The sequence below is a fragment of the Peromyscus californicus genome, unplaced genomic scaffold (assembly GCF_007827085.1).
Source record: "Peromyscus californicus insignis strain IS unplaced genomic scaffold, ASM782708v3 Scaffold_18__1_contigs__length_77618521, whole genome shotgun sequence".
Taxonomy (NCBI): Eukaryota; Metazoa; Chordata; class Mammalia; order Rodentia; family Cricetidae; genus Peromyscus; species Peromyscus californicus.
Window position 1 is genome coordinate 49,616,431 of NW_026294480.1, and position 27,582 is coordinate 49,644,012.

At 45.2% G+C, this 27,582-nt stretch overlaps 1 protein-coding gene across 3 annotated transcripts in view; it reads right to left on the reverse strand.

Moving 5' to 3' along the window:
* The window catches only part of Ocln (occludin), a 51,922-nt gene extending 24,556 nt beyond the window's left edge, over positions 1 to 27,366 (reverse strand). Inside the window, exons 1-4 of one of the 3 annotated variants that reach the window (XM_052743351.1) lie at positions 27,187 to 27,366; positions 16,325 to 16,440; positions 13,071 to 13,746; positions 8,556 to 8,717 (exon numbers count right to left, since the gene is read on the reverse strand). In XM_052743351.1, the coding sequence (XP_052599311.1) occupies positions 8,556 to 8,717; positions 13,071 to 13,746; positions 16,325 to 16,374 (888 nt within the window). In that variant the 5' untranslated portion in view covers positions 16,375 to 16,440; positions 27,187 to 27,366. Of the gene's footprint in view, positions 1 to 8,555; positions 8,718 to 13,070; positions 13,747 to 16,324; positions 16,441 to 25,990; positions 26,868 to 27,035; positions 27,162 to 27,186 lie in introns of those variants that run through there. The other 2 variants (XM_052743352.1, XM_052743353.1) reach the window with 2 other exon arrangements.
* Positions 27,367 to 27,582: the final 216 nt, after the last annotated feature.

Sequence of the window (27,582 nt, forward strand, 5' to 3'; positions counted from 1 at the left end):
CGACACCCTTACAAAGACATGCAGGTCCAACACCAGTGCATAGAAAGAGAGATACAAAGGTATTCATCTGCTTGCCAGGGAATATGGAATCAGAGATGTCCACATATAATCAGGCAGTCTCTCCAACCAAACATGTGGGTTAAAGGTATCAGAATTCATCTACCTAAAGCCAAGCTAAAGGAATAGGATCAGAATTCACGTCAATTCCCCAATACACTGCTTCTGTAAGAAGTACAAACGCCAACATTACACATGAGGAGTGGAAGGAAGGGGCCCCAAGCATCCCACTACTCCATTTATCTATGGACTGCAGCCCACAGCAAAGGGTATGCTTGGCCTAGTGTTGATAAACAAACTCACCAGAACCTGGTTTTCTGGCCTGTATGCCTACGTGTGGGAAAAAAAACCCCAAGTAATTGCGAGGAAATGCATTCAATATCCAAGAACATCTGGGGTTCCTTTTTGGTGTTCTTTTTTGTTCCTGTTTGTTGTTTGTCTTTTGAGACGGGCCTCACTGTGTCGTTCTGGCTGGGCTTCAACTCCTGGATTCAAGCCTTCTTCCTGCCTCCATCTCCTCAAGAGCCTGACCTGTATGTAGGTGGCACACTGACCAGGCCCCAGCTTGCAGTTTCCACCACTGAGAAGCACCTCAGTCACAATCAGGACAATGGCAGAGAAGGAACAAGTCCCTATAACTGAGGTGAGAGGGCACTTTGGCTTGTCATATCTACAACACTTAGTCACTTGTGCATGACACACAAACATCAAACAGGGGGCTTAGACTATCTCAAACCTCATAAAAGTTGCCCTTTGCCCCCAGCAAAACTCTTACAAGAATCAAGACATCAGAGACACTGCTTGGGTTTTTGCTACCACAACAGTGGCTAAAATGTAAAGTAGAAAGAAAACACATCGGGGCCAATGAACAAATATATACATACACACACACACACACACAGACAATAGTGATACAGCTCTGCTGTTAACAGACAAACATTATAACAACATCAAGAGTTGCTGCTGAGATAGTAAGTGGGCAAGCTTTAGAAAACGTCTATCGGGCTGGAGAGATGGCTCAGAGGTTAAGAACACTGGCTGTTCTTCCAGAGGTCCTGAGTTCAATTCCCAGCACCCATATGGTGGCTCACAACCATCTGTAATGAGATTTGGCACCCTCCTCTGGCCTGCAGGGATACATGCAAACAGAACACAGTATACATAATAAATAAATAATCTTTAAAAAAAAAAAGAAAAGAAAAGAAAACGTCTATCGTTATTTTATAAAGTGTGCTCACAAACCCTTCACCCCAGGAGTTCCACATGTAGGTCCAGGTCCAAGAGAAATTTGCACAAGCATGGGTGAGTCAAAAGGTTCCTAGCTAGACCACTGGTGTTTCTGTTTTGCGTTGTGGCTGTGCTGTGGATCACACGAGCACACTAGGCACACTCTACAACAGCTATATAGCGCCAGTCTAGCAATGCTGCTCTTAATAATATAAAAGTCCACTGACAGGGGCTAAAGTGTCATGAAATTCTGGAATACAGGGGATCAGACTGTTGTCTCTAGTGAAAGACAACAATGTGGATGGACCCCATTAATCTAGTATCAGATTTTTTAATAATTTTTTAATAGATAAGACAATCTATACAAGGATACCCCCACACACATAGACACATCTCACACACACACCACCCAGTTCAAAACAGGTCTCTTCACAGGAGATGTTGAGCAAATAGATGAGAAAGTACAATATGTGTAGAATAGCATAATGTGATGTTATTATTGTAATTCTTGGTTGGGAAGGTGTGTCCCTAAGTGTATATTATGAAACAAACAAAAGTAACAAGAATGCTGTGCCTGTACCAAAGATAATAATATAATGAACCAAGAATTGTATTAATCTCCTTCTGTGTGCCTAAAGTCCCAGTTAGAAACAAAACAAACACAAGTGAAAGGTGGTCCCAACAGTATGGAATACTTAAGCCAACAAGCTTTGCCACACACTCTGTGACCGGAAATCTAGGAATGAAAATGCTGTCAGCTGGTAAAATTCAGGTTCAGCACCAATCTTCTCTGCTCTTTATATACCCACCCTGAGAAAAGGATTTGCTGACCTTTTATATAAGTGCTCTGGTCAAAATGTGTTCATAAAGCCGGGTGGTGGTGGCACACACCTTTAATCCCAGCACTCGGGAGGCAGAGCCAGGCGGATCTCTGTGAGTTCGAGGCCAGCCTGGCCTACAGAGTGAGTTCCAGGAAAGGCGCAAAGCTACACAGAGAAACCCTGTCTTGAAAAAAAAGAAAGGAAGGAAGGAAGGAAGGAAGGAAGGAAGGAAGGAAGGAAGGAAGGAAGGAAGGAAGGAGAAAAAAGTATTCACAAAAGCAAAGAACAGAAGTCAACCTTCATCAAAAAAAAAAGAAGGCACATGGGAGGTACAAGTTCAGTGTGCTTGGTCACGTGGGGGAGGTTCAGTTATGGCTTATTTCACGCTATCATCAAGAGTGAGCCTCACAGGCTAGGGACTGGCACAGTGAACAGAACTTGTCTAGTACGTATGAGGATCTGGGTCCCAACCCCCCGGAGCACAGCAGGAGGAAACCCTAAAACATAGGACAGAACAAAGCACAACAGGAACCACAAAGGAACAGACGGGAGGCTCTAAGAACATAAAAAACCGAGAGCCCTGTCCATCACACTTCGATGGCTTGAAAAGAAGCCGGCAGACAAAGGAGAGAGACCTCAGGATTCTGGACGCGTGGCATGCACCATCAACACGGTAAGCTTTATAGGAGAATGGCAGGAATAAAAGGCAGCATAATCCAAAGGAAAGCGAAGCCGCCACGCTATTTGAGTGATAAGATCACAAACGGCAGACAAACCTGCTTTGTCACAAAATGTTTTTAAATGAAACTCACAAAAATTGACAGGAAATAAAGACTGGTAACATCCAGACCAGGAAAAGGTGTTGGAAAATGAGCAATTCCACATGTAATCAGTAAGCGGATTGCGCAGAGCTTTGAAAACCTAGGCAACTGGGAGACAAGTTGCTTAGAGACAAACGCAGGCACAGATATGGAGTGAAGGGAATCTTTGCACAGGTGTTGGGAACGTAAACCAGTATGGCCACATAAAAAACAATACGGGAAGTTCCTAAAAACCTCACAAACAGAACTCCAACATGATCCAAGAAACACACTACTGGGTTATTAAAAAGACACATGCACTTGCACGTCTAACTCCCCTGCTACTCACAGCACTCAAGAAATGTAAATGGGAAGTCAAGCGGCGGTGACGCACGGCTTTAATCCCAGCACTCGGGAGGCAGAGCCAGGCGGATCTCTGTGAGTTCGAGGCCAGCCTGGTCTACAGAGCGAGATCTAGGACAGGCACCGAAACTACACGGAGAAACCCTGTCTAGACAAATAAAAAAAAAAAAAAAAAAGAAAGAAAGAAAGAAAGAAAGAAATGCAAATGGGACTGGAGTGAAGGCTCAGCAGTCAGGAGCACCGGCTGCTCTTCCAGAGGACCCAGGATTCCCATCACTCACACAACACCCCACACCATTTCTTACTCCAGTTCCAGGGGATCCGACACCCTATTCTCACCTCTGCAGGCACCAGGCATGCATACGGTGCACAGCCACACATGCAGGCAAAACACCCATACACATAAAAATAAAGAAATGCAAATAACCTAATAGTCCATCAACTAGTGAATGAATAAAGAAAATGTGGTACAGGGGTTGCAGAGACTCCGTAGTTATGAGCACTTCCTGCTCTTCCAGGGAATTTGAGCTCCATGCCCAGCACCTGCATCCAATGCCCTCTTATAGCCTCCACAGGTACACACACACACACACACACACACACACACACACACACACACACACTTTTGCACGCACACAAATAAAAGTACATTTGTTAAATTTGAAAAAAAAAAAAAGTACATTTATTTATTTGCTTGTTTTTGGTTTTTAGAGACAGGGTCTCACTATGCAGCCCTGGATGTCCTGGATGACCAGGCTGGCTCAAACTCACAGAGTTCACGCTGCCTCTGCCTCCAGTGTGCTGAGTGAGATTAAAGGTATGTACCACCACACCTCGAAAAATTTTATCCCTTTTATACTAAGAACTTATTACAAATTGTCACAAACAAGAGCCAGTATTTAAAATTCCCCAAACTGACAAAACCTAACAGCAACAACAGAACCAGGTTTGGCTTAATGATGTCCACAAAGAGAATGCCACCAGCAAAAGTGTGGGTATGGGGAATACACATGAAAGAATAGAGAAAAGAGAAAGGGGAAAATGATGTAATTTATATTTTAATTTTTAAATAATTAATTTTACACTTACTCTGAGTGTGGTGGTTTGAATAAGAATGGCCCCCAGAAGGCTCATATATTTGAATGCTTAGCCATCAGGGAGCAGAGCTGTTTGAAAAGATTAGAAGGATTAGGAGGTGTGGCCTTGTTGGAGGAAGTGTGTCACTGAGGGTGGGTGGGCTTTGAGGTTTCAAAAGCCCACCCTGGGCCCAGTCTCTAGCTCTCGGCCTGTGGATTGGGATGTAACTCTCAGCTACTGTTCCAGCACCATGAGTGCTGCCATGCTCTCTGCCATGATGATAATGGACTAAACCTCTGAAACTGCAAGCCACCAATTAAATGCTTTTTTCTTTTATAAGAGTTGTCTTGGTCATGGCATCCCTTCACAGCAACAGAACAGTGACTAAGACAGTTAGTACATGGATAGACACATTATCATACATTAATTTTTTGTTTGTTTGTTTTTGTTTTTATCGAGACAGGGTTTTTCTGTATAGCCCTGGCTATCCTGGAGCTCACTCTGTAGACCAGGCTGGCCTCAAACTCAGAGACCCACCTGCCTCTGCCTCCCAAGTGATGGGATTGCCATCACCGTCCAGCTGCAAAGTGCCTTTCTAGCATGCACAAGGCACTGGATTCCATTCCTAGAATTGCAGAAAAAAAAAAACAAACCCCTTTAAACACTGGAAAATAGCACTTAAAACAGTGTGGTAGTCTGAATGTAACTGGCCCCCATAATCTCATACCGAGTGGCACTATTAGGAGGTGTGGCTTTGTTGGAGTGGGTATGGCCTTGTTGGAGGAAGTGTGTCACTGTGGGGTGGGCTTTGAGGTTTCCTATGCTCGAGGCCAGCCTGGGCTACAGAGTGAGTTCCAGGAAAGGCGCAAAGCTACACAGAGAAACCCTGTCTCGAAAAACCAAAAAAAAAAAAAAAAAAGTTTGCAAATGTTCCCATAGATATGCAAAAGGATCTAGGGAATGGAGACTGATCCTCAACCAGAAGACATGGCAAGATTCAGAATGGTAAGACATTTTCGGACCTATCCTAATGTGTAGGGCATACTGAATAACACTCACTTTAGTCCCATTCCCACCCCACCAGTAAATATACAAGAAGTGCCTTGTTTTAGCACTCCACAATTACTAAGATCCCCAGTTCCCCCAGCACTGGAGACTTAACTCAAGGCCCCATGCATGGATAAAAGTCAAATTCTGATCCGCGCTCTGCCCACGTAGTTATATGTTGTTAAGACCAGAAGGACAAAGACTGCTGCCCTTCACATGCAGAGCTGCATCTCCACCGCAGCGGCCTGAGGGCAGAGTGACAGCTGCCTGAGGAGAAATGCACGGAAGAGCAGAGAACTGGGAGCCAAAGGCTGCATCTGGGGTTGAACTGAAATGTGTAACTGAGTTCAATGGAATGAGCTTGGGTAGGCGAAGGAAGACCAGAAGAAAAAACAAATTACTTGAGACTAAAACACCCAAGTCACTCTGCCACTGAGCTACGCTACCTACCAGCCAAAAGCACTGCCTTTTAAAGAACCACCTTTCCCTTCATCACCACTTCCATGAGGTACTTACTACCTGTCGCCAAGTTATCAAACACACCTATAACTGATTAAACCTTCCTGACAGTCAATCAGGTGAGAGGCTAAAGGTCACTGTGACTCTAATATTACTGGTGCTGGTCTCCCTTGAGCTGGCTTATTTATTTATTGTTTTAAAGCCCTCTCGAAACCTTAAGTAAACAAATCCGACAGCCAGTGAAAACCGACACACCCAGAAACTTCGGCAGAACATTGACTTCACAGTCCGCCAGGGACTGACCTATTCCATCACCTGGAGCTAAAGATAGAAAGAAAATACTCCCTCCAAGGCAGCCTCAGACTTCACAGAGCAAATGGTTTCCTGCAGAAGACAGGGTTAGCGCCCATCGCTTGCGGCAGATAAGTCACTCCCTTTCCGGCTCTCTTAACATGGGTTTTTTTTTTTTTTCTTTCACTAGCTAGAAATAGTTTCCTCTAAGCTTGTAGATTTCCTAAAAACTCTGGCATTTAGAATGCTAGAGCTGCCAGGCAGTGGTGGAGCACGCCTTTAATCCCAGCACTCAGGAGGCAGAGCCAGGCAGATCTCTGTGAGTTTGAGGCCAGCTTGGGCTACAGAGAGAGATTCAGGACAGGCTCCAAAGCTACACAGAGAAACCCTGTCTCAGAAAACCTAAAAAATAAAAAATAAAATAAAAATAGAATGCTGCCGGGCGGTGGTGGCGCACGCCTTTAATCCCAGCACTCGGGAGGCAGAGGCAGGCGGATCTCTGTGAGTTCGAGACCAACCTGGTCTACAGAGCTAGTCCAGGACAGGCTCCAAAGCTACAGAGAAACCCTGTCTCAAAAAAAACAAAACAAAACAAAAAATAGAATGCTAGAGCTAAAGGGAACTTTAATTTACCATTAACCAACAGTTCTTTTGAAGCCCTCCTATACCCCATTGTCAGAGGCCACAACAACACTACCCTAGAGTCAACCAGAGTCCAGTATTCTCAATTAATTTTCACGGCAAGAAATCAATCTGGCTAGAGCCAGATTTGGTGGTAAAGGCCTGGGATCCAGGCTACATAGGAGACTTGCTTAGATTACAGAATGTCCAACCTGGGCAAGTGAAGGAGATATTATCTCAAAAAAAAAATGGGAAGTACAGGAGTGTGGGGAGATGACCTAATGGGTAAAGCCTTGGAAGTATGAGAGTGTGAGTTTAGGTCCCCAGAACCCAGATAAAAGCCAGATGCGGTAGCAAGTCCGTAATCAGAGTCTGTAATCTAAGGTAAGATGGAGGCAGACAGGAGAATCCCCCCTCCCCATTCCCCGGCAAGCCGGCCTGGCAAGTGTAGTACAGAGAGATCCTGCCTCGAATGAGGAGGATGGCGGTGTGGAAAATTCAAGGATGTTCTCTGACATCCACACAGACCCATGACAAGGGCACATGCCTGCACTCACAAGCAGAAACGCACATACAATTCACTACATACAAATTTACAAAGATCGGAAAAAGGAAGCAAGCACAAAAGCCTAGGGATAGAGCTCAGTGGCAAACAGCTTGCCTAGCACGCAAGCACAAGGCCCTGGGTTCAGTCCCCAGTAAAGAAAAAGTAGGAAAAAAAACCAAGTTCTATAGCTGCATTTCAAAAGAGTCAGTCACAGAGATCTGCCTGTCTCTGCCTCCAGAGGGCTGGGGTTAAAGGAGTTCACTCACACAACACAAACACACACACACACACACACACACACAGAGCGCTTGCTTGCTCAGATATTTTTAAAGAGCGACTTCCTAGGCTTTTAGAAAGTAACATCACATAGAAAGCCTGGTAATATTTGTTTGTTTGTTTTTCGAGACAGGGTTTCTCTGTGTAGCTTTGGCGCCTTTCCTGGAACTCTCTCTGTAGACCATGCTGGCCTCGAACTCACAGAGATCTGCCTGCCTCTGTCTCCAAAGTGCTGGGAATAAGGGTGTGAGCCACCACTGGCTGGCTAAAGCCTGCTAAGATTCACAGTATATTACCCTCCCTCCTAAAATAGAAACCCCTGTAATCTCTGTCTCCGTCACATGAAGTACTCGATATGTAAATGGGATACCGAATGAGTCACTGTGGTTTACCAGGCTGCTATCAGTGTAAAAAGTTAAGAAGTTTACCAACAGTGACCATTCCCAAAATGCCTCTGCCAATCTTTCTTTGGAACCTGTCCTGGAACTCACTCTGTAGCCCAGGCTGGCCTCGAACTCACAGAGATCTGCCTAGCTCTGCCTCCCGAGTGCAGGGATTAAAGGCGTGCGCCGCCGCTGCCACCACCACCGCCCGGCACCTCTGCCAAGCTTGACCCCAGCTGATCCCATCCCAGGCGCAACAGTGTTGTCTCCAAAACAGTAAAGCAAAGAAATAAAGGGTGGGGGGCAGTTGCTTGCACTCTGCCAAGCTTTCTCTGTGACTTCCTAGCGGGTATTCCTTCCAGATTCTGGATCTACTCACTCCCTGAGAACAGAAACAATTTCACCCCTTAATAAAGCAATTTCCATTTACCCACCTTTTAAAAATTCTGAGGAAAAACAGACAATTTATGCAATGTATAAACACAATAACGCTAAGCATGAAGTTTAACAAAGTACAAAGAAAATTAGGGACAGAAACCGGAAATTTTATAAAAGGTTAAAAGTGTTTCGTTTTGTTTACACTTACCCACTCTTCGACATTGGGGGGCTGCTCATCATAAATATGTTCTTTATCCCACAAAATATTGGACTTGTCATACCGGTCCATCTTCCTTCGGGTTTTCACAGCAAAAAAAACGATTAAAGCAAAAGCCACGATAATCATGAAGCCCAGGACGATGGCTATAGCCTAAAAGCAGAGGAAAGATATTGGCATAATTAAGTTTATTTGCTTTAATTGAAATCCACCTTCTAGGAGCTAAAACCTTTACCAAAGGGCCTGAGGACTTGCGGTTTCATAGGTACAAAACTAAAGTGAATTGCTACAGATTGGTCCTATCATAAAAACTAACCTCACCAACTGGGCTAAAGCTAGCAAAACACATGCAAAGCATGCCTGGCTGCACGTAAACAGATCTGGACACACATCAAGTGATTCCATGCTCAAACCCTGCTAAAAGGTAGAACTGTGCGCACCCCACTTCAGAGCCACAGGAGATGAGTTCTGGATCATGTGCGCCTCTGTAGCTGCCATACTTTTATAAATACGTGAAGATAGCCAGCAAAGTAATGACATTAATGTTTTTGTTTATTGATTGATTGATTGATTGATTGATTGAGACAATGTCTCAAACAGCCCAGGCCAGCCTCCAACTCTCTGTGTAGCTGAAGATGACCTTAACCTCTTGGTCTGCCCACCTATACCTCCCCAGGGCTAAGATTACAGACATATGCCCTGCCTCAATGTCCTATTTCTAAGTAAGTCTGAAAACGCCAATTTCAGAAGTAGCTTTAGATACTCAATCCCACCTATAACCCTGTTCGTAACGCATGCTTGGCAACTCTTTTTACACTGTATGTAAGCTGAGCCATAGGGGATGTGTCTTAACATAAAGGAGAACGATATGAATCTAGCCAACCTATAAATTAGAGCAAATGGAGGAATGACTCCTTTGATCTAGCAAGTTCCTCTGTGTTCAATGCCTTGTGACAATGAAGCCTCCTCCCCTTGACGGCTCGGCACCAGTGCCTGGCAGATGTATTAGGTGGCACACTGGCCTGGGCACACTTGAATACGAGGCCGGTACCGGTTATCTACCAACGGATAACAGCAGCTCTCCTTCCCTCTGTCTACCTCACAGTGACATCTGTTTTCAAAGAATATAGGTCTCAAGCAGCCAGAGGATTACAAGGGATGGCCGTGTGGTGAGGTAGGCACACCGATTCTACCAGTTCTCAGTCCTCACCACAGACAGGCCTGAACAGTAACAGCAAGGCTCCAAAAACCTACACCGGCAAGGAAAACACTCCATCTTCAAAATAAAGACAGGCAGACAGTGGAGACTGTCCAACCCAAAAGAGTGACTCATTCGGGAAAAAGAAATGAGAATTCCTGAGTCAAGAAGAGAAAAAGGCAGCGGCAGCCGCAGCGGCCTCTGTGGTTTATTGTAATTAAGGTGACTCACGGTTTCCTAAGGTAGTGTTTTACACCCCCAAAGCACATGGAATCACCTGGACAAAAAAAGCACCAACACTCTAGCAACTACCAAATTCATGAAAGAAATGGAAAGATACCCTATGTTCACTGATTAGAAGACTTACAATTTCGCTGGGCAACGGTTGCACACGCCCTTTAATTTCAGCACTCGGGAGGCAGACGCAGGTGGATCTCTGTGAGTTCAAGGCCAGCCTGGTCTATACAGTGAGTGCCAGGACAGCCAGGGCTACAGAGAAACCCTGTTTTGAAAAAGCTACCACCCATCCACCCACCCAGCCCCAAAAAAAAGAAAAGGAAAGGAAAAAAGAAGATTTACAATTGCATTGATCAAAAAATTCCCTGAAACTGATCTATAGATTTGGGGCAACTCTTCAAAGTCCTAGCAGGTGGCTAGCAAAAATTAAAACCTGGCGGGCTGGAGAGATGGCTCAGAGGTTAAGAGCACCAACTGCTCTTCCAGAGGTCCTGAGTTCAATTCCCAGCACCCACATGGTGACTCACAACCATCTATAATGAGATCTGATGCCCTCTTCTGTATACATAATAAATAAATCTTTAAAAAAAAAAATTAAAACTTATTCTACCATGCACTAGGGCTATCCTAAAGGATAATCCTAAAAATTAGATGGAAATGCAAGAAACACAGAATCTAGTCAAAATGATTTTGACCAAAGTTAGAGAATATGTACTTCACAATCAAAACTTACTATAATATTAAATAAAATAAAAAGACAGTGGGGTATGGGTGTAACGACAGAAATATAGATTAATGGGATCAAATGAGACTCCAAAAATAAATGTTCACATTTATGACCAATTTGTGTGTCTGTGTGTGTATGTGTTGCATGCAAGAGTATGCAAGACTGCACTCCTTGTGTGTGCACACTGGAATACTCGCCTATCCTAAGTGTACATGCCTATCCATGAGAGGAGGTCCAAGGTCAACAGCAGGGATCTTCCTCTATCACTCTTCATTTTTTTTTTGAGAAGCAGTCTCTCAGTGAACTGGAGCTTGACATTTCACCTAGACTGGCTGGCCCGTGAACCCCTGGGAGCTGCCTATTTTTGTCTTATCAGCACTGGGGTTACATGTGTATACCCACCATGCTTGGGGTTCTGGCACAGGTTCTGGGGATCCAGAAACTCAAGTCCTCGTGATTGTACAAGCATCTTACCCACTGAGCCATCTCCAGTCCCAATCTCCAAACCCAGGGCCTTGTGCATCATAAGGAGGAAGCTTTCCACCAACGAGCTATGACCATTACCCGTACAGTCAACTCATTTTGACACCAGCATGGAGAAAATTTAATGGACGTGGGAAGGTAGTTCATATGCCTGTAATTACAGCACTCAAAAGGCTGAGGATCACAATTTACAGGCCAGCGTGGGCTATACAGTAAGACCTTGGCTCCAAAGAGGGGGAATAATTAAAAAGAAAAAGCAACTTTTATGGAGAACATTTACTTTCTTTGATAAGACACCAAACACAAAAACAAAAGAAAAATCAGACAAATGAGAGTCTATCAAAACTAAAAAGTTTTGTGTAAAGAATATCATCAAAAAAATAAACTTATGGCGGTTTGAAACCTGGGGCTTATACAGGGTTGCTTGGCTCGGCCTGGGAGGAGGGGACTGGACCTGCCTGGACTGAGTCTATCAGGTTGATCTCAGTCCTCAGGGGAGGCTTTGCCCTGGAGGAGGTGGGAATTGGGGGTAGGCTGGGGGGAAGGTGAGGGGGGCGGAAAGGGGGAGAACAAGGGAATCCGTGACTGATATGTAGAACTGAATTGTATTGTAAAATAAAATTAAATTAAAAAATAAATAAATAAATAAATAAATAAACTTAAAAGGGGAGCTGGCAAAATAACAAATATTTACAAATCATTCATAAGATCATAAAGACTTAAAACAGGCCAATTTTAAAAATAAGATTCTGAATATCCAATGATGATAAATGTCCAATATATATATGAAAATATGCTCAGTACCACTGGCTATCAAGGAAAAACAAATCAAAATACAAGCAGGGCATAGGAGCACCCCTAAAATTAAGGCACTCAGAATGCTAAAGTAGGATTGCTGTGAGTTCAAGAACAGCCTGGGATACAAAGCAAAACCCTATTTCAAAAAAAAAAAAAAAAAAAAAATCAAACACACCCAAAAAGCCACCTACAATGAAGTACCATTTCATACCCATTAGCAGGACTAGAATCAGACAGACAGACAGACAATGACAAGCACCAGTGAGGAAGCAGGACGGTTAGGACCCTGGCACATCTTTGGAGAGACTGTAAAATGGCTCAACCTCTTTGGAAAACTGACAGTACCTGGAAACGCCAGAGCCACACACGGCTCATCAATTCTACCTACAGGCATACTCCAACTCAAGAGATACGAAGAGTCACACGACAACTTGTACATCAAGGATCATAACAAGATCAGTAACAGGTAATGTGGAAGCAGCCTTAAATGTTCATGAACTGATAGGTAAATAAAATGTGACACGCATTCTTAAATCATTCATCTGTAAAAAGAAATAAAGGACTTATACATGATAAAAACACAGATAAACCTTAAAAAAAATATCATCATGCTAAGTGAAAGATGCCAATCATAAGGGACCATACATTGTGAAAATTTATAAAATACCAGAGAACAGGCAAACCTAGAAGGAAGATTAGTGGCTGCCCAGAGTGGGTTAAGAAAACAGTGAGCAAATGCTAATGGACACAGACGTTTCCTCAGGAGACAGTGAAAATGTTCCACAACTGTAAGGATGCTTACACAATTCTGTGACTACATAACAAACCACTGAGGTATTCTTTAAATAGGTAGAAATATATGGAATCTTAATTATGGCTTAACAATGACATCATCCAGTCCCTCCCCCAACATGATGACATAATTAAAAGTAGGGCCTTGACATATTTTTTTTAATGTTCCCAGACTGACTGTTCTAGCTGAGTGTCTACATACTCTAGTTGAGTATCTCTAATCTTATGGAGAGAAGGATGGGGTGTGGAAAAGAACAAAAACTACTCATACCTCCTGGGGATCCACCACACAATAGTGATACAAATATTGATCCACGTAGAGTCCAGTAGCTCCAGTATAGAACTGACTGCAGAGGGCATATATTTGTGAACCGTACATAGATCCAGAAGCCTGGGCAGTTGGGTTGACTCCCATTATATACACGATTGTTGCTATAAACACCATGATGCCCAGGATAACGCTGACTATGATCACAATCAAGTAATATCTTCTTGTTCTAGACATTCCAGCTCTTATAACACTGGTAATAAATATTACCAAGGAGGCAATGAAGCAAAAGGCTGCCATGGCCAACAGGAAACCTTTTGCTGCTCTTGGATCTGTATACCCTCCATAGCCATAACCATAGCCATAACCATAGCCATAGCCACTTCCATAGCCACCAAAGCCACTTCCTCCATAAGGGTAGCCTAGGCTACCTCCAAAGATGCCAGTTCCATAGCCTCTGTCCCAAGCAAGTGTGGAAGCCACACAGGCAAATATGGCGATGCACATCACAATAATGAGCATAGACAGGATCCGAATCACTCCTGGAGGGGATGTCCATTTGTAGAAGTGAAGAATTTCATCTTCTGGGTAAAAGGAGTATGCCGGCTGGGAGAGCATTGGTCGAACGTGCATTTCCCCACCATACACATCATTGCTTGGTGCATAATGATTGGGTTTGCTAAAAGGGAAATAAAAAGATCCGAAGTTAAAACTGCTTCGAATAAAATTAGCCATACAGATGAAACTACTTCAAATGCCCTGCTGAAGAGTAAAGGGGCAGTTGATTCTGCAGAACAGTCTGCATTGTTGGTTGGTTTTGGTCTTTTGGGGGGTCTACCACCCAGCTCCCAAATAAATCACACATGGAGTTTTTGTTTTGTTTTTTTGGTTTTTCAAGACAGGGTTTCTCTGTGTAGTTTTGGTGCCTGTCCTGGATCTTGCTCTGTAGACCAGGCTGGCCTCGAACTCACAGAGATCCACCTGGCTCTGCCTCCCGAGTACTGAGATTAAAAGTGTGTGCCACCACCGCCCAGAGGAGGCTTATTCTTAATTATGATTGCCCGGCCTTAGCTTGGCTTGTTTCTTGCCAGCTTTCCTTAACTTAAATTATCCTGTCTGCCTTTTGCCTCTGGGCTTTTCACGTTCTCTTACTTCTGCAAATCTTACTCTTATTCCGTGACTTGCTGTGTAGCTGGGTGGCTGACCCTCGGAGTCCTCCTCCTTCTCTGGCTACTTCTTTTTCTTCCAAGATTTCTCCTTCTGTATATTCTCCCTGCCCGCCAGCCCCGCCTATCCTTTCTCCTGCCTTGCTACTGGCTGTTCAGTTCTTTATTAGACCATCACATGTTTTAGACAGGCACAGTAACACAGCTTCACAGAGTTTAACAAATGCAACATAAACAAAAGTAACACACCTTAAAATAATATTCTACCACAGGTCTGAGGTGGATCAAGTTCCCAGCTGATGCAGGCACTGCTGGTCTTGGAAACATACTTGACAATGACTACATTGTCTAGGACTACATCTAGGACATAGAGAGCAAGTGTTCTCCAAAATTTGCTCCACCTAAGGGTCATCTGGAAACGTGTAAAACATCAGGTAATGGGGCTGGTGACGTGATTCAGTGGTAGAGCACTGCCCAGTAGCACAATATTTCTGGGTTCCACTCCCAGCACTGGGAGAAAAAAAAAATCTCAGATGTTGCACATCTTATCAGTGAAACCATAGCATGTGTGGTTGGGACCCACACAGCTGTAGATCAATGTTACTAAGCTTTTCTTTTTTTTTTTTTTGTCTGTGTGGCACAAAGTAAGTGCATTTAAACCCAAACACCCACGCCAGCCTATTTGGTGTCCTGTGCAATTCCTAGCAGTCTCGTTCTTCTCCATCGGAAAGCACGTTCATTTTTTTTATCCTCTGAAGGCTGATGGCTGGAATTACCAGGCAGGCTCATGCTGGGCACTGTGCTTGGCAGTGAAGAGGTGGGTGTAAGTTAGAAGAGAAAGGGGAAAATACGAGAAGTAGTACAGTGAGAGGTAGAGCACTTGCCTAGCACGCACAAGGCCCTATGTTCAATCCCCAGGACCATCAAGAAGAACTGTGTGTGTGTGTGTGTGTGTGTGTGTGTGTGTGTGTGTGTGTGTGTTACATATATTATATGTTAAATATAATGTATTATATATATATAAAACTCAAGGAGCAAATATTGAGCAAATCACTACATAATCTATAATTAATTATATCAGGAGTGGCAGAGTAAACCAATTATACATTAACAGCTCATCAGGGAATGCTCAACTGGATTCTGAATCTCCCTTATAAAAACTACTTTGCACATTCCAGTAATTTAATCATAAATTGACAAACTGTATCAGAGCCACTGACATCTGACCAAACTGAATCTGAGAACTTTGAGCCTTACACAATGTCTTGGTGGGCATTGGTCCCTTTGGTTTTTTGGTTTTGTTTATTGAGACAGTCTCTCTCCATAGCCCTGGCTGTCCTTGAAGTCAGAGAAATACCGAGTCTGCCCCTGCCTTCCAAGAGCTGGGATTGAAGGCATGCGCTACCATGCTCAGCCCTAGACAACATCTTGAGGCGAATACTAGAAATGGATAGTGTAGTTGCCTCCACAGGGGAAAACTATCATTTTGGAAATTATGCATAAGATGGAAATTCACTTTTCATTGTAAATCTTTGGTACAATTCCCATCATTAAGTGCAAAGATTGTTCAAATTGTCTGTTTGTTTGAGACAGTCTCACTACACAGCTCCAACCGGCCTTGTACTCCACACACAGACACAGACTACCTCAAACTTGTGGTAATCCTCCTGTCTCTGCCTCCCAACGACTAGGATTGCAAGAGTGCACACCATCCTGGGCTTAGTTTGTTGGTTGTTTTGAGACAGGATCGCACGTGGCCCAGGCTGCCTTCAATCTCAGTATGGAGCCGAACAGCTGATTCTCCTGCCTCCGCCTCCCCACATGCTGGGATTAAGGTGTGTGATACCATGCCTGGTTTGTGCAAACTCAGAATCACCACTTCATGCATGCTAGGCAAATACTCTACTAACTGAATCCAGAAGTGGTGTGGGAAGGGGGAGGGGTTCAGTACCGGGGATGGGTCTAGGTCTCCACTGCTGGGCTACAGTCCTAACCCCCGGGCTTAATGTTTAAAAACAAATACTTAATGGATGGAAATTTCTTTTACATGTAACAGGCCCCGTCAGACAAAAGGAATAATTATCTACTTACAATTCGTCAGGTCGGTAAGGAGGTGGACTTTCAAAAGGCCTCACAGACATGGCTGATGTCACTGGTCACCAGATGTTTAGGATGAGCAAGACTTCAGGCTCCTAAGATAAGCAAACCTAAGCAACAAAAGTAGGATGATGGAATTACTCCTGAGGCCAGAGAGACTTGCATCATGAAGAAATGTAAAGACTGCCATCTCAAGCACCCGTTCACTCCACAGCTACTTTTCTCGTCCACTTTCATCCGACAAACCATAACTCCTTAGGCACAGATAACCTAGCATTTCTCCTGGCACCAGGATTCACTCTGCATGGCCCTGGCACACAAGCATCTTTAAACTTAAAATTCTGACTTACAGTCATGACAAACCTCACATCTTTTTATAACATAGAAGGGGAAAAAAATCGAAATAGCCACTACTAAGAACAAAAGTCCACAAAGACAAAGAAACAAACTTGAGGTTAGCATGAGCTCTTTCTTGTCTCAAAAAGATAAAGAAAAAACAGAGGAGAGAGGAAGGATTTGTTTCACAAAATTAATTATTTGGGATCAGCAAGATGGCACAGGAGGTAAGGGTGTCTGCCACCAAGTCTGATGACTAAATTCAATCCCTGGAACATACATATTGCAAAGAGAGAACCAACTCCTGCAAGTTGTTCTTGCACACACAGACACACAGACACACACACACACACACACACACACACACACACACACACACACACATACACTCTCTCTCTCCCTAAATGTTTAAATTAAAAAAATTCAATGATTTACTTTTTTGTTTGTTTTGATTTTGTTTGGTTTTGACTTTTTGAGACAAAAATTTTTCTGTGTAGCCTTGGTTGTCCTGAAACTTACTCTGTAGACCAGGCTGGCCTCCAACTCACAAAGATCCATCTGTCTCTGCCTCTCAAGTGCTGCGATTAAAGGTGTGTGCCATCAGGCCCAGCTCAATGATTTATTTTTATTTTATGTACATTGGTGTTTGGCCTGCATGTATATCGGTGTGAGGGTGTCAGATCCCCTGGAACTGGAGTTACTTACAGACAGTTGTGAGCTGCCATGTGAATGCTGAGAATTGAACCCAGGTCCTCTGTAAGAGCTGTCAGTGCTCTTAACTACTGAGCCATCTATCTCTTTGGCTCCTTAAAATTTTAAAACAACAACAAAAAAATAATAGTAATTTCAATACCAGGTACAGCGGTATATGCCAGAAACCCCAACTACTCAGGAAGCTGGAGCAAAAGACTCTGGAGCTGGAGACAAGCCTAGGCAACACAGTAAGATCCTTTCTCAAAAACAAAACAAAAAACAACAAAAAGCTGATGACTGTAGCTCCGTAGTGGAAGATCTGCCTAGAATGCCCAGGGTCCTAGATTTAATCCCCAACACTGAAAGAAAAATGATTTCCTATTACCTTTAAATGCTCATGTAAGATGGGAATGTGTAGGAAAGTGCAAATATTACAGTGTCTAGCACGTTAGTGCTTCAGAGTTAACTAAAGCACAAGCTAATTTAAAAGTATTCCCTTATTAAAAGTGATTAGAGCCAAGTGTGGTGGCACACACCTCTAATCCCAGCACTGGGAGTCAGAGGCAGGCAGATCTCTGTGAGTACGAGGCCAGCCTAGTTTACAAAGGAGTTCCCGGACAGCCAGAACTGTTACACAGAGAACCATGTCTGGAAAAACCAAAACAGAGAAATGGTTACAAGATGTAGGCACAGATGGTATGATTTCGAGCCATCCCATTCTCCTGTCTCCTTTTCTAAGTCTCCAAAAATGTCATTTTTACAAAAGAAGAAAACCACAAAACACATATTAAAGAGTCCTTTCATAAGAGAAAAGCACAGTAGTTGTGTTCTAGAATTCCTTAAAGCAGAGTGTCTGGACGTCTGAAAGGCGGATGTCAATCAACACACATTTACCAAGGGTCTAACTACACAGAGGAGTCCATGGAAGTACGAGATACACACAAAACAGCAACTTCTTCAGGCTGAGCTATGTGACCAAGTGTGGTCAGGGTAAGCAGGGAGCCATGAAGAAGAAAAGCATCTGGTGTCCCGGATGGGCATCCAGGCTGGTTAGGTGCTGACGTGTGGGGGTGGGGCTAGTTCATGGGCCAGAGAGGAAGCCATGTATAGAGACGCGAATCTGTTAAATGAAGACTAATACCAAAGCACTTGGAAAGTCTGGTGACAGTCTCTCCTCTCACTCAGGTGAGCAACAGGGACCCAGTTATGATCCTCAGCAGTGGAAGTAGGAATGACTTAAGGCCAAGAAGACGGGCAAAAGAGGGCACCCAGGAGCAGCAAAGCCCTGGAAGTAATAAGGCACAGGCTGAAGAGCTCGGAGAGAAGGGAAAAAACCACCCTGGATACCTACCCACGTGCCAGGCACTTTGACAATATTCCAATTCAGAATTCCACCCTCTTTACCCACTTCACAAACCCAGAGAGGGCCAGAAAGACATGGGAAGTAAGATGCCCGGCGTATAAAGACGCGAGTGACTGAGCTGTAACCTGACCCATATCTCCTGCCCTTTCCTCTATGGGAGACTTTAAGTCAATTTCATTTGGAACAGACTAGCTTTCCCGGAGCAGACGATTGGTGTCAATGTCTACGAAGCAGTGAATCTGGGCGTGATCTGCCTTGGTCCAAGGTGACTGCATGGCACCCAGAGATCTTCTAGAAAAATACTAACCAGTGAGACCTAAAAGCTGAAGTTTATTCTAGCAAATCCAGTGATAGAAAAGCCAAGAAAGGGCCTACGAGATGGCTCAGCGGGTAAAGGGATTGCAGCCAAGGATGAAGAGCTGAGTTCAATCCCCAGGACCTACATGTTGGAAAGAGAGAAACAACACCTCCTCACACATGCTGTGGTGTGCACATAAGTGTGAACAGAAGATACAGGAGGGAAAGAAGGAACAAAGGAATGAACCTCAGCTTTACAGTTTTCAGCACTTCCTGTCCCTCAGGCAGGGTAGAAGGAAGCCACGGAAAGTTCTTCCCAGGCAACTCTGGTAATCGATTAGCAAGAAAGAGAACTTTAGATCCACTAGGTAAATTCCACGGGAACAGGAGTTTCTGCATGTTGTTCAGCGATTAAAACAGCACCTGGCACATGGTAGATGTGCAAATATTTGCTCAACATTTACATGGATCAGATTGGACCATGGATACTTCTCCCTGCAAAACCTCATGTGCTTTCAGGCTGAAGGTGAGGAAAAGGTATCAGAACAACTTAAAGTATTACCTTCAAGTGGTAGCCAAGAAAGCTCTGCGACTTGAGTATACTGAAGTGACACTTGTTTTCATTTTCAAGTGAAGTCCGTACAACTGTACATTACTCCATCAGGAGCAGTAAATCAATTTAAACTTCTAAAACAGGTTATGTAAGCTACATAGCAATTCTCTTCCACGTCACTCAATAGTCCATTCTAAATATCAGAATAAAACTCTGTATATTAGATGTTGGGGAATATTATTTTAAGGTGTTACTTTTGATTATGTTGCATTTGTTTAATTCTGTGAAGTTGTGTTACTTTGCCTGTGTAAAATACCTGATGGTCTAATAAAGAACTGGCCAATAGCAAGGCAGGAGAAAGGATAGAGGAGCTGGCAGGCAGAGAGAAGATATAGAGTAAGAAAACTGGGAGAAAAGATTTAAGGTTGAGCAGCCAGAGGAGGAGGACTCCAGGGGCCAGCCACCCAGCTACACAGCAAGCCACTGAGTAAGAGTAAGATTTACAGAAGTTAAAGAATGGGAAAAACCCAGAGGCAAAAGACAGACGGGTTAATTTAAGGAAAGCTGGCAAGAAACTAAGCCAGCCTAAGGCCAGGCATTCATCATTAAGAATAAGCCTCCATGTGTGATTTATTTGGGAGCTGGTTGGTGGGTCCCCCCCAAAAAGAGTAAAAACCCAATAACAACAATTAGATAAAACCTCAAAGATGGAACTCCAAGTAATACCAACATAGGCATCGAGCATAGGAAAGACAACGTCTTCACTTTTTTTTTCTTTTTTCAGAAGAATGGTTTGAGACATAATGCAAGAGGTAACAGTCAGGAAGTACCTCCTGCCAGTCATTTGTTTTTGTTTTTGTTTTTGAAACCGTTTTGCCAATGTACAACAAATACATATAAATCATACGTGTGTGCATCCCTGTCACTAGCCCACGGTCAACTTCCTCATCTCATGCTGAAATACATAAACGAGCAATTTAAGCCAAAATGAGGCTTTGAAAGGCATTAAGTCAAGACTGACATCCTAAATGATGTTTGGAAAAAGAAACACTAAGGAAAAACTTTAAACATTATTGAATGTAAGACCTTATATCTGAGACTGAATGTCGATAGTGGCAAATTCTCAGAGGAACCTTAGACCTTCTTTACCTACAGCTCAGTCACTAGAGACTATTCCCAAAGCCAGCCATGGTGGTTCGCCTATGAAATCTCAGCATTTGGGAGGCTGGGGCAGGAGGATTTCCATGAGTTCAAGGTCTGCTGGGCTACAAGTTAAGTCCAACTTGGGTTTTCTGCATGAGACTGTCTCCAAAGACAATACAAGGGGCTAGAGAGACGGCTCAACAATTTAGAGTGCTTACTGCTCCTGCAGAGGACCTGGGTTTGGTTTCCAGCACCCACAACAGGCAGCCAGTGCCAATAACTCGAGTTCCAGGGACCCAACATTCTCTCTGGCTTCTTCAGATATCTGCATACATGGGGTGCACATAAACATATTCTGGCACACACACCTACACATTAATACATAAATCTTTTTTAAAATACAAAAGGCAAGCCAGGCATGGTAGCGCTCGCCTTTAATCCCAGCACTCAGGAGGCAGAGGCAGGAGGATCTCTATGAGTTTAAGGCCAGCCTGGTCTACAGAGCAAGTTTCTGGGCAGCTAAGGTTACATAGTGAGACTGTATCCCAAAAAAGAAGAAGAAGGTGATGATGACTACCCCCAAATTCCGTGCTCGGTATCAGTTATTAAAAACTAAATTAATTCCAATTCAAGCTTTAGTTGTCAGAAATTCAAACAAAATTCTTTTTCTGTGTGTTATTTCCTAGAGGTTGGAGTTTGGCCATCATGTTTCCTCCAGCAGCAAGCAGGGACTTCTAAACTGTGAAATCATTTTAGAAAGCAGATTTTAACAGCTCTCGCCACACCCTGGTTTCTCTTCTGAAGAAAGTTACCAAGCAAGAGCACAGAGAAAGAATCCAGGGAATCTGGAGTACAAACTTGTAGGATTGGGCAGATTCCCAAGGAGCCGAAGAACAGCATCTAATTAGCACAAAGAATGGAGCATTTATGTTCACCTGGAGCGAGGTTTCCAGTGGTAACCGCAGACAAGGTTATCCAGATTTGCAGCTGACCAAACACTGGAAGGAATACCTAATAAGCCAAGGGTTAGGCATCCATCAAGAGTGAGCAAGGTCTCTACAAGATCAAAATGAGTTTGAAGACGTGTAGTAGTTCCATCGGCCCCATCTGTTAGCTCCTAAGCCAACAACCTCCTCATGTTCTCTGAGCTCCGGTGACTTAAGGGAGACTAACCCTGACCTTGGCTGGGACAAGCAGAGAAAATAAGCAAATGCATTCATACTGTGCAGTGCTTCCCCGAAAGGTGAGTAAGGTAAGCAAGCGCTCAGGCACTCAGGTGTTTGGAGGCACAAATAAGTCACTTGGAAATGGACACTCCGGGCTTTGGGTGTAGCTCAGCGGCAGTCAATCATAAGGCACCAAGTTCAACACTTAGCATCAATAAAATAAAGAGAGTCAACCTGCTGCTGAAGCCCAGAGGTTTTGCTTCGGCCTGCTTCCCTGAAAACTGACAGGCTGAGATTGGTAGAGAAGACAGGGAAAGCGAATCAACAACTTAATTCATAAAAATCCACATGAGAAGACAGCATAAAGGGGATTCGACTTGGCATATGTTCATTCTTAGAGATGGATTTACCCACCCCTGCAAAAAGCACATTCATTTCCTGTGGTAAGAATTCTAGCACAGGTTATCCAAATCTTAGAGAGTACTCAGAAACAGTGTTCATATCGAGGAGTGCTGTAAAGGAACCAACAGCGGCTGGGGCTGGGGCTCGGTGGCCTTGGACTCCAGCCCTAACGCTGAAAAAGAAAAGAAACAAAATCCGAATCCGCACATCAGGTTCCACCCTGGGTACAGATCCAGGAGGGCCACTCAAACAGTTCAGGATCTTAAAAAACACAACAAAACAAACAAACATGTCTTAAGAAAATAACAGGAAAAGCTTGTCCTGGAGAACTAGACAGATTTTTTTGTTTTGTTTTGTTTTTTTGTTTGTTGGTTGGTTTGTTTTTTGAACTAGACAGTTTTTAATGTCCTTTTAGACTACTCTAAAAGCCCTGAAACATTTTAAGAACTGTCTTTGTAGTCCTAGAAATGGCTAAAAACAAAAACAAAACAAAACACCCTAAACTGCAGGGTCAGATTTCATCTCAATGGTGGGAAGTTTCCCCTAGGCCCTGCCTGACTCCACCCACTACAGGAATAAAAAAATAACCATTTGAGCTCCTGCTCACAGGCAGGAGTTACTTAGTATTACTTTAGAGATGTCACTTCAAGGTCCCTAAGTCAGTGACAAAGCCTCATAGCCAGCACTAAAGAGCAAGGCCAGGCACCACAGTAAGTATGTGCTGAATGAAGGGGGGAAAAAAAAGGAAAGTGAAAAGCCTCTAGGATTTGGCCTAAGGGGTCCACCGGTCACTTTCATCACCAGAGCAGAAAGATCAGCAGGCTCAGAAGACCACAGCCATGTTAACTAATGGAGAAGAGGCAGATAACAGACCCTGACAGAATGTTACACAGAAAACCAGCATTTCCAATTAATGTGTGTGTGTGTGTGTGTGTGTGTGTGTGTGTGTGTGTGTGTGTGTGTGTGTGTCTACATATGTGTGCACGGATTTTTTTTTTTTAAAGCTAAGTGTATAACTTTAATCCCAGCACGTGGGAGGCAGAAGCAGGTGGATCTCTGTGAGTTCAAGACCAGCCTGATCTTCAGAGCGAGAGCCAGGACAGCCAGAGCTATGTAACAGAGAGGTCTTGTCCCGAAAACAACAACAAAATCTAAAGTAATAGAATAAAACTCTCTCTCTAAGGTCTAGAGAGAGAGAGCTCTGAGGTTAAAATCACTTGTTGCTCTTGCAGAAGATCAGGGCTCAATTCCCAGAACCCACACAGTGGCTCACAACCGTCAGTAACCCCTGCTTTCAGGGATCCAACAGGCAAACATGTGCATGCACATATATGCATTCAGGCAAAACATTCATATACATAAAGTTAAAAAAAGTGAAAAAAAGCCGGGCGGTGGTGGCGCACGCCTTTAATCCCAGCACTCGGGAGGCAGAGGCAGGTGGATCTTTGTGAGTTTCGAGGCCAGCCTGGTCTACAGAGCGAGATCCAGGAAAAGGCGCAAAGCTACACAGAGAAACCCTGTCTCAAAAAAAAAAAAAAAAAAAAAAAAAAAGTGAAAAAAAATCTCTATATATAATTAAGGAATCCAAGTAGGATTTTTTTTCCCTCCCTGGGTATTGAACCTAGGACATTATACATGCTCATCAAGCACTCTACCATTGAGTTACACCCCCAGCTCCCAAGGAGGATTTTTTTAAATCTTTTTATTTGTTTTAATTAATTTACACTCGTGTCTCATGGCATGTGAGGAGGTCAGAGGACAAGTCTTAGCATTCTATTCCCTCTCTGTGGGGGCTCATGGACCAAAGTCAAGTCATCAGGCTTGCCGGCCAGTGCCTTTACCCACAGCCATCCCAGTATCCCAAAGAGGATTCTTTTTTAGATTTGCTTTTATTATTTTTAGTTATGTGTATGTATCTGTGTTGAGGTGTGTGTATGTGAGTGCGGGTGCCCACAGAGGCCAGAGAAGTTGGACCCTCCAGGAGCTGGAGGCAACTGTGAGTCACCTGACATGGTTGCTGGGAACTGAACCCATATGGTCCTCTAGAAGAGCAGCATATGCTCTTAAACACTAAGCCACCTCTCCAGCCCAAAAACTCAACTTTTCTTTTTTCTTTTTGTGACAGGATCTCATTATATAATTAGCACTGGCTGTCCTAGAACTCACAGAGCTCCACCTGCCTCTGCCTCCCAAGTTCTGCAACACTATGCCCTGCCCCCAAAGAGGATCTTGATGTTGCCACACAAGTCCCCAAGTTCAGCTCACAGTTCAAATGTAATCTCAGGGGTGCTCTCCAGACCACTCAGGAATTTTTCTCCATACCTGACCTCAGGTCTGACCCCTCCATCCCAGGTGGACCATGAGAGTTCCGAAAACACTCATATATGTCTTCACCATCACCTTCCCTGAGCCCTTTGCTGGTCCTTAGCACAAAAGGATGGCCCATCGGTATTTGGTTAAGAAAGCCGATGCTCCATTTTATTGAGCAGTGAATGTCTTGAACTACACAAACCAAGTAAACATATCAAATCGAGGTTAGCTGAAAGTCCATGCTTACATTTTGAGATAAAGGAAGGGGTGGGGAGGAACAGGGTAGGCGGAACTTGAGAGCTTGTTAGAAAGGCAGAATAAAAGGCCCCGTCCCAAACTACAAGTCACAAGTACTTCAGAAAAAGAAAAAGGAAAAATTTTAAAAATAAATAAAAAACAAACAACCAGGTAACCAGGTGCTCCAAATAACAGCCAAGAAAGATTAAAAACTAAAACAAAAGTCTGCATAAGAGTTGGGAGTACATCAGCCGGGCAGTGGTGGCGCACGCCTTTAATCCCAGCACTCGGGAGGCAGAGCCAGGCGGATCTCTGTGAGTTCGAGGCCAGCCTGGTCTCCAAAGTGAGTTCCAGGAAAGGCGCAAAGCTACACAGAGAAACCCTGTCTCGAAAAACCAAAAAAAAAAAAAAAAAAAAAAAAAAAAAAAAAAAAAGAGTTGGGAGTACATCGCTGAGCTGTAGGGCACTGACCCAGAAGAGCGGAGCCCTACACTGTATTCCCCAAAGTGCAAATTTGCTAATGTGCAAGGGACACACAAAAAACATCCATTTTAGAAGTGAAAGTTGTGCAAACGTTGAACTGAAAAGTGCCTCGGCTCACCATCGTAGGTATTTTCTCTGAAATTCTCTACAGCTAAATAGTCCTTACAGCCTGGCTTAAATTTTCTGTATCCTGCCCGATGTAAATTTTTGAGGCATTTTGTTTTGGTTTTGTTTGGGGTTTTCGTTTTGTTTGTTTGTTGCTGAGATTCCAGCCTTGGGCTACCACGGAACCACACCCCACCCCAAACCCTTAAGATAAAAGTAGGATCTGCTTTTAACAGAGACCCTCACACACAGAGGTGCTGCCTGGAAGCCGCCGGAAAGCAGAATGTGCCTCCCCTACCAAACCTCAGCTTGCTAACCTCGCCATCCCATCACTCAACAAAGGAAGCACTAACAGGTAGATAAATCCAAAGAAAAGAGAAACCCACCACCAGTAGAAATTTAAGATGTATACGTACGGTGCAAAGGAACTACTGTTACACTCGAGGATATGTTGTTGAACAACCCACCAACCTCAGAAAGCATCACCAGAAAGCGCCGTACTGGGAAGCATTTCTCTTTTCCCGGGATCCACATAACACACCTGTTGTACCCGAAAGTCACACACTACTAACCTGCCTGGAAAGCTGCCTCCGCCCCGCCCCAGGTAATTCCCCTAGTGGCACTCTGCCCGGTGAGCCCCGGGCAGGCCGGAGGATACTGCCGCTCCTGCTGGGGTTCAGTCACTCCACCTGGGACGAAAGGGGCTCAGAGTTGTTCCAGCGCCAAGACGCAGAGGCCATTTTGGTCCCCACCCACTTGTCCCTGCATACTTCCTCCAACGCAGGCTGCTCGCTGCTGGACTGGCGGGGCCAGCTTTGCCCGGGATGTCGGCAAAGTGGACAGCCTAGGCAAACTGCGGGTCCCCGCGACCGTGCGTGCGCCCCAAGGCGGCTCTGCGCTCGGGAGCCGCCGGGCCAGCGCAGGGAGGCAGAGCAGGTTCTGCCCCGGGGCAGGTCGGCTGCTCGCGGTCACGGCTGAGAATCCACAGCGTGAGCTGCTTCCCTCGAAATCCAGCCTCCTTCGAAAAGAACTCTGAGAGCTGAAATCAACAAGGGCGCACGCGCCGCCCCCTGTTCCAAACAGCCAGGGTGATACACGCCGAGACTCTGGGGACACTGCAGAGGACCCCTGGCCTCCGCTTCCTCCTCCCCTGGGATGAATTACCCAAAGGGGTGGAAACCATGAGGGCCACGGGGATCTAGGTCATCCTGCGTCGCCCCTTTCCAGCCCTAACAGGGGACCCCGAGAGGTCCCAGATCTCCGGCACCCTAGCTGAGCGCTGGATCAGCGCCCACGAGGGGCCCGCCTCTGTAAAAGCAGAACGTTGCCCAGGCATTCGTGGTGGAGAGGGTTTTCCCGGCAGCTCGGAGAAAGAGCGACAGAGAGAGCCCCCTAAAATCCTCCCGCGCTGTGCTCCAGCACCCGCGCTTCTCGGGTTCCCGCGAGCCCCAAGTCCAGGGCGAAACTGCCACCGAAACTAGCTCCGCGCGCCTTCCCCGCGCCTCGCCTCCCAGCCGCGCCGTCGCCCTCGGGGAGGGGACCCCCGGCGCCGCACCGGCCCGGCACCCGCTCGCCCAGGCCCGGCCCCCCTGGGCGGCTGGAACCCCGAGCGCTCACCTGGCGGCGGCACCTGCTGCGGCGGCGGTGCGCTCTGCCAGCAGACGGCTCCCCACTGAGCCCGGAGCTCGGTCCTCCCCCCACCCGCTGCCCCCGGGCATGCGCACCAATTTCAGGCCGAGCCTGCGGGGATCGGGAGCTCGGGACCCACCTGCTGCGCCCCGGGCCGGCTACTCCTCGGTGCCCTTGCCTACTCTCCTCCACCTCTACCGCCGTCGCCTGAGGAAGGAGGGGGCGGGAGGTGGGCACGAGCGACAAGGTGTGGCATGGCCGGCCTCCTCCCTCCGTGACCCATTCACCTGAAACTCCGCTGGGAGGGGGAGGGAGGGAGCGGCGGAGAAGGAGGCGGGAGGACCGGGCCGGGCTCACCCTCCCGAGCAAGCGGAGTTAAAGGAACAGCGACGACTTTGGCTTGGAGGGGGCGGGGGCGTGGGGAGGGGAGGGTCTCAGGATCGTGGAGACGAGGGGGTGATCCCGGACCACCTCCGGGGCGCTCGGAGATCGGTTTGCTTTAGGGCCCCTGCGGCGCGCGGGTTCCGGGAGAGGC